Source organism: Calypte anna, chromosome Z (assembly GCF_003957555.1).
Source record: "Calypte anna isolate BGI_N300 chromosome Z, bCalAnn1_v1.p, whole genome shotgun sequence".
Classification (NCBI taxonomy): domain Eukaryota; kingdom Metazoa; phylum Chordata; class Aves; order Apodiformes; family Trochilidae; genus Calypte; species Calypte anna.
This window is the reverse complement of record NC_044274.1, coordinates 48405725-48413273: the sequence shown is the minus strand read 5'-3', so window position 1 is coordinate 48413273 and position 7549 is coordinate 48405725. Positions and strand designations below refer to the sequence as shown.

The 7549-nt window shown below is 42.4% G+C and overlaps 1 protein-coding gene across 4 annotated transcripts in view; it reads right to left on the bottom strand.

The window, feature by feature from the left end:
- Positions 1 to 1496: 1496 nt before the first annotated feature.
- Positions 1497 to 7549, bottom strand: part of KANK1 (KN motif and ankyrin repeat domains 1) — a 50109-nt gene continuing 44056 nt past the window's right edge. For all 4 annotated transcript variants that reach the window (XM_030466858.1, XM_030466859.1, XM_030466860.1 and 1 more), the window contains exons 8-11: positions 6954 to 7096; positions 6201 to 6401; positions 3106 to 3204; positions 1497 to 2500 (exon numbers count right to left, since the gene is read on the bottom strand). In XM_030466858.1, the coding sequence (XP_030322718.1) occupies positions 2438 to 2500; positions 3106 to 3204; positions 6201 to 6401; positions 6954 to 7096 (506 nt within the window). In that variant the 3' untranslated portion in view covers positions 1497 to 2437. The remainder of the gene's footprint in view (positions 2501 to 3105; positions 3205 to 6200; positions 6402 to 6953; positions 7097 to 7549) is intronic.

Here is a 7549-nt window from a genome sequence, read left to right as displayed (position 1 = left end):
GTCTCCCACCAGACAAGAATTTAGTCCATTAGATACAGGCAAGCACGCATAAATAAATGAACAGGATTTTCTGTAAAATCAGAACAAGTTCTGGAGAAAGATTAAAGGAGTAATCCTTCTTCTCCACTTCATCAGCTTGGATTGTTTAACTCCAGCACTGCGTGTGCTTCAGACTCATAAAGACAAGAACAGATGATCTTGATTGCTTTCCAGACAGTTCAAACTGTGACAAGAGGTGGCAGATCAGCAGATCTGAAAATGAAACTGAATTCACTCTTGCCATGCCAAAGGTGGGGAGATCCAGCTTCCAGTAATCCCGCTGAACAAGAAAACCACATGTCTCCAGAGTGAATGAGGAACTTACTGGGAAGCCTGTGATTGTGTTATTCTCTGTGTGTGACAAAGTCTCAGTTCACTGGGTGGACGCACACATGGGGCACAGCTCAGCTCCCTGCTGTACAGGACAGCCACTGTCTGACTGGGTGTGCCAGGGGAATTGCCTGCTGCCATTTGTCATCAGAGGGAAGACCTTATTTTCACTGTAATTTGGCAAGTTGGTGACAACTCTTTAACTAGCAGGTAGGACCCAGGTGAGGTAGCATCCACAGAAAATTAATGCTAATTGACGAGAAAGAAGGACTATTTATTGCACAGAAGGGCGTAATAGGAAAAATAGGCGTAATAGGGCCTGACCTCAAGGTGGGGGGGGGCAGGGGTGGTAAGCCTTGTTTGGGACTGCTGTATGTGACCTCCCAGCAGAGAGACTTCACCTGCCTGTTACCCAGAGGACATGTCCAAGCAGTTGAGTACCAGCCTAGCACTGTTATCACACAGTACCTGAAAAGCTGGAACAAATCAGCTCTGACAGAGCTCAGAGAAATTTCACGCAGCCCAAGCTATGAAGTCCATGTAGACCAGTCTCCGTTTCAAAAGGGCTATGTAGGAAAAGCTGTTCTGTAAGGAGCTATGAAGGGAAGGAGGAAGGACACAGAAGAACACAAGTGTTTGGTTCCTTCTAAAGGTAGGCATTGAGGTGTGTTTCTGTCTCATCAGGTAAGTGTGAATTGATAAGGATACTAGTTTAGGACTTGCTCCAATGCCATCTAAAACCCACCACATTCATCAAGCTCAAGGCTCAAGGGCAAAAAAGCTTTCAGCTGGTAACCACTTCACAGTTCAAGCAAACTACTTGGAACACCATCCTTCAGTGATGCTTCACATGGCCAACAGGTCACTTCACTCCTAAACAGCAAAGGGCCCAACCTCTGCAGCACGTGCAAGACCAGGGAAGGCGTATCGCCTCAGGCAGACCTTTTGATTTTGCCAGTCAGCAGGAAAAAGCTAGTTTAGGCACAGATGCTGTTTGTATCACCAGCCTTTAAGGGCTGATCTACCCTGTTCTCCCAGCCTTGTCTCACCGATCTACTCTGTTTTGCTGCTGCAGCTGTAATTTGCAGCATTTGTGGATGACAAAAAAATCACATGTAAAACAGGAGAAGAGTAAAACAGCATAATGAAATTTTATTCTGAAAATATGGCAAGAGTCTAAGGCACTTCAAACATTTCAATACACATGACTAAAGTGAATGTGACAAGGTAATAGCATTCCATAAATACGCACCAAAAACTATGCTCAATTCCACTGAAGGGGAATATACAGCTAGTACCTCTAATTTTACTCTCCAATAAACATGTATGGAGCTTACAGACTGACACAGTTAATAAAAATATGGTAACAGGACATGTAATTCTTCATGTATTTTTTAATTATTAAGGAATATAAAATGTTGAAAATACTGTGCGAGTTAATTTTATAGATACTAGTATCTTTCATATAAAAAGTTATACATTATCCCCAATTAGCAACAACTTACTTAGTGAACTTCAGACCTGACCAGAGGCTCTATCCCCAATACCTACCCACTCACCCACCAGCTCAAGATCCACGGAGCTGACTATATAAGCAACAGCAACTTCTGAATTTCAAAGTAATTAAAAACATCAAAATCATGTTGGAATGAAATTTATGGAAAGGTTACTGTGATGAAGTCTAGGTGCAGTAAATATAAATATATTTTAGAATGGTTAAAAAGAAGACACCAGGACACCCCTGCATAGATAGCTTTAAAAGTTTTAGGCTGTACATAACACAGGAAAGGATTCTCTACAGCAAAGAAAAACAGGATTTATGCCAGTGTATGGAAAGATGAGTAGGTGAGCAAAAGAACCATTGTGGCTAAAGTTCTCAGCTGAGCACTACTTAACTATATGCTTGCTTCAAGTTTACAGTTTTTTTATCTTTAGTACTAGATCTCTGCTTTAACTTTGCTGGTGAGTTCAGGCACAAGACAATTACATTCAGTGTCTGTCTCAGTGAAACAGTAACATTTAGCAGCTTACAGATGGCATAGAGATTTTTACAGATATTCAAGCAATACTACTCAAACATGGCTCTGTGGGTGGGACCAGGAGATGTCTTTCTGCTAAGCCTAGGAGTGCCCTAGAAAAGAGGAAAGAATAATTAATCAAAGGGAAATTGTTACAACCACGTAGCACTCACAAGCACTCTGTTCAGTCCCTGTCCTTTAATTACACAGCTTAATCTTTCCTTTTTTTTCCCTCCATTTTAGTAAGAATGGTGCCAGCTATCATACAGCCTACTGATTGAGAGTAGCTCCTGTTTCGCAGCAGTTTATCAGAAGAGTGTGTTTGGGCTCAGAAGCAGGTGTAGAACTGTCAGAACACACAGGACAGCTGTACCTACTGGCTGTGTTTTGGTGACCAAGTCAACTAATTAGCATTACAGTGATGCAAGAAGCACCTCTGAAAACTTGCCAGAGTCAGTGAACCCTCATAGTGAGCTATCTGTACTCCAGATAAAGGGAAGGAGGTGTCCTTCAGCCAGGGCTCTGCCTTTAGCAGTCAACCTGTATTTAAAAATGTACATTCCATTTAGTAGCATAAAAATTATCTTGCGAATAAACTCGAAATTTCATGTGCTGTACTGCCTTTACCGCTGGTGGGAGGTCAATCTTTGCTTCTATTTTACTGTGATGTTCAGGACCAGCAACTTAAAGTATAAACTGTAGTAGGTTGCATACTAACCGGTGACTGGGTTTTGGAGAAGTTGACATGGGCATAAAGGAGAACAGCTATGTCCTTATGTCCAGCTTCCAGGGCTATTGAAAGTGCTGTGCTGCCATCCTGAGAGAAAAAAAAAAAAAAAAAAAAAGGAAGTATTAAGAGAATTAGTGCTTGTGTGCATTAACAGCACCATTAGCCCACAGAGAAGGGAAGTTATGGAGACCCTACTGCTTAGACAGACATTCGGGTTAATTTAGAGTCTTGTTTAATTTTGTTTTATTATAATTAAGTGACAATAAGCCTTGCACTGCTGTTTTATGAGGCAGTCCCATTGTCAGAGACCTCATAATTTCTCTCACTGAGGAGACTCAATTATTACTGAGGAAGAATGAGCATGCCATTATCACAATAATGTTACATGTAGTGCTGTGTAAGACCAGTGATTTCAGAAGACAGGCTGAGAGAAACTACAATGGCAGTAAGGAGTGGGAAGAGATGATAAGGGAGGGAGAAATGCTAGTCTAATACCATGATACTTGCTGTGTTATAATGATAATTGTTGTGTTATAGCTCCCATTAACACTAAGAACACTGGAATTAATAAATAATTCCAAATGCTCCCTGATGAAAGCCTAGCTACAAAGATATGGACCTTCCCAATCAAATACTGTCACCTCCATTTCTCTCAAGATACTGTTCCTTTCAGCAGCCATAGTTATTGAGGCTGCTAGAGGCAAAGAGTGCACTCGCTGAAAGGTTAAGTTATTGACCTACTGACCTATTGACCTTCAGACCATGTTTGGTCCAGGAAGAAGTAGACATCATTCAACCTGTGATGTGAACCTCTGATCTGTCTGAGGGGCACATATGTACGAAGATGCCATATTCTGAACTCTGCCTTCCATGCTTCCTTCCCTTCCTGAAACTGGTGCATGCATCACAGGGATACACGATCCTGCTCTCTGATGGTGTATAAATTACAAAGTGGGCAACTACGGCCTCAGAACAAATCTCACAGCGGCTTGCTAGTCAACCCCCTGGCTTTTGATACTTTTGCATAGAAGTTTCCAGAATAATACCACCACTTGAAGTGTCCTCTCATAGGGATTGCCTCTTCTGTTGGCTTTCTGAATGCAGCATGTTTTCCAGCTACTGCCACAGCACTGCTATTAGAGAGGGCAGCATTAGTTTCTTAAGGAGATCCTTTTTGCAGCATGGGACGTGAGAGGCAGCATCCAAGTCCAAGATTTTCTTATGAGACTACAGGGACTGATTATACATAAATCTAATTGTCCTGGGCAGACAGGGAGCTAGAAGAGCTCTCCACTACAGCACAACATAATGCACTATATATGCAGAAAAAAAAGCTCCCCAGTCAACACGAGGAAAAGTTAAGTTCTTAAAGAGAGATGCTGAATCACTGTTAAAGTGGCACACATCAGTATCATGGAGCTCAGCTTACTACTGATCATGCTGACTGGAAAAGCATCACTGACACACTCAGAATAGCTGAGGGAATGCTAAAAATCTTGTACTCTCCCAGCACAAACTCATTACAAAATGAATAATAAGCAGCAGACAAGCTGTGCTTGGGAAACAGTATTCCTGCCTACAGGAACAGTTAAGTGTCCTGTAGCCATAAAGACTTTAATTATTGGTTTGATGATTAATAGTGCTAACAGTACCCAGACTGCAGGAACCTAGACCCAAAAGTGTTACACTAAGGCCTTCTTACATATTCCTCTCAGGACAGCTGTTACACACCACTGTCATCACTGGGCAACTGAGCCAGCTCCTGCAGCGTGTGAGTGAATGAAATGATGTCTCTGCCTCTCTACAAAAGCTTCAACAAATAACCACCTACTGCCTTCCCAAATCTCAAACTCAGGTCCCAGTTCACTGCTCAGTGAGTAAAGCAATAGGAAGAATGTAAAAGTGATGTTAAAGAGAACACAGTACTATTAAGTCTGTGTCAAGCTAAGTCAACATTTCCAAGCTTGAGAAGTCTATAGATCGAACTGTCCACTGACAGCATAGGCTGCTAGGATCCTTTTAACCAAAAAATACACAAGTCCTTCACTTGGCACTGAAATCCCAGTCTATATCTGTTTACTGCCAGGAGAACGTAGCTTCATGACAGAGACCAAAGATTTACCCTCAAAAGTAATGGTGCTGATACTATGTGAACATCCTGTGAAAAGAACCGTACGGTTGATGCTTGCCATGGACACAGAAAAGCAACACAACAAAGCTGTTAAGTCCCCAGACAATGTCCTGACTGAAAACTGGAAGACTCCTGTGGAAATTGGAAGGAGTGTGACCAGGGGGAAAAAAGGATGATGAGCAGATTGAGGGAGGCCATTCTTCCTCTCTGCTCTGGTAAGACCCTGCCTAGAATCCTGTGTTCAGCTCTGGAGCAGTCAACACAAGAAGGACTTGGACCTAGTGGAGTGAGTCAACTGGAGGACCACAAAGACCATCTGAGGGCTGAAGCACCTCTCCTATAAAGACAGGCTGAGAAAGATGGGGTTGTTCAGCCTGGAGGAGAGAGCTTCAGAGAGACCTTATAGCAGCCTCCCAGTACCTGAAGGGGACCCACAGAAAAGCTGGAGAGGGCCTTTTTGAAAGGGCATGTAGTTTGCCCAGGTTGCCTGTGGATGCCTCCTCCCTGGAAGCATTCAAGGCCAGGCTAAATGAGCTTTTAAAAAACCTGGTCTGATAAAAGGTGTTCCTGCCCATGTCAGGGACATTTAATCTAGGGTATCTTTGAAGTCCCTTCCAATCCAAACCATGCTTTGATTCTATGAATGTGAGAAGGCAAGATGTTTTACCATGAGAATGCAAATGCAAATGTTGTGTTTTTTCCCTGTTCTGGCTGCTGTACATCTACAACTAACCATAAAAAAGTGCTACTGAGTAGGCTTGTTAGAAATGCAGATACTAGCCAAATAAACACAGCACTTGCTACCCCTAGGAAGAGGATTCAAGTATTTGGTACTTCGGTACTATGAGTCAGAGATTTCAGCAGCTCTCACTGCCCCAAAATAACTGAGTTACAAAAAACATTCCAGAGTGGAGAAGCTGTCTGATCAAGCATTATAGGAAAGGCAACTCACATTGTCCTCGAGGGTGCCATTACATCCAGGCTGAGCCAGCAGAAGCTTGACAATCTCTACGTGTCCATGTTCACTAGCACACATCAGAGCTGTAGAGCCCTCATCGTCCTGGATATTGACATCTGCACCACAGGCCAGTAAAGCTTTAACCATGTCTATCCGCCCATGACTCACAGCTAGCATCAACGCAGTCTGACCAGCCTGCATGGAAAGAAGAGGAAAACCCAGGTAACTACAGAGAGTCTGTGGCAAAGAATGCTTTTTTAATCTTCGTTGGTTTGTTTTTGTTTTTGTTTTTGTTTTTTGGCACTGAAGACAGTTAGATTGTTGTTTTATACAGAATTGTCAAGGCTGTGCTTGCCATTGCTGAAATACCTCTCATGCCTAATATATCCCACATTCACATAGATATTTATTAAATTCATGGACGATACCAGGTCTATTTCCAGACATCTGGAGCTCCTTGGAAGCAGCTAAATGGTGCAGCCTCCCAAAACTCAGTGTTGATTCTTTTGTATAATATTGAATCTTCATTTTTAGAAAAGATCCAGACCCGAGGCTCAACTGCGCTTTCACAGCTCCATTTAGTATATAGCAGCTAGAAACATACACACAAACATCAAAGACTGAAGAGGGTGAAAATGAATGAGTGCAAAAGCTGAACTGATGGGGCTGGGATCAGAGCATGGATGAAAAGATTAAAAAAAAACGACATGGCAGTGTGGACAATGTCTCGTTGACCATTTGACTGACCTGGCTGGCTTTAGCATTCACGTCCCCGCAGCTGAACAGCTCCTCCACTATCCTCATGTCCTTCTCTGCTTCCACAGCTGCAAGTGCAGCAAGCATGATGGGGGTATAGCCGGCCTTGTTCTGGTGATTTACATTACAGACATCTGCAGGGGGATGAGATAATTTCTTTGGAAAGCAGGAACTCAAAAAGCAGCAATTGTGCTAATGAATTGAATAAACTGTTATTAGAGCAGCCTATAAAAAGAGAAAGCAGCAATTGCTCTCATAATGGAAGTAATTCAAGGGAAAGTGTATAAGAAAAAAAAACAGAAATGGGGGTACTCTTGAGCCTGAGGGAGAAAAGAATTCTTCTCTGCTGTGCATGAAACACAAGGGAGAGCACAAAACTACTTTATATGTCATCATTTAGTGCTTTCTTTGTGTGATACTTTTCTTATGTAAAAGCAACTGGTTTAAAATTTGACATGACCATCATGGTCACGGGTCAGAATCCCAGGAATATGGTCAGGAGAGTCTTTAAGCTCCTCTCTTGAGAGGATTCATACTGTAAAATAAAACAGTCCAGCAACATGGTCATCAGGAAAGTACTTTCTCCT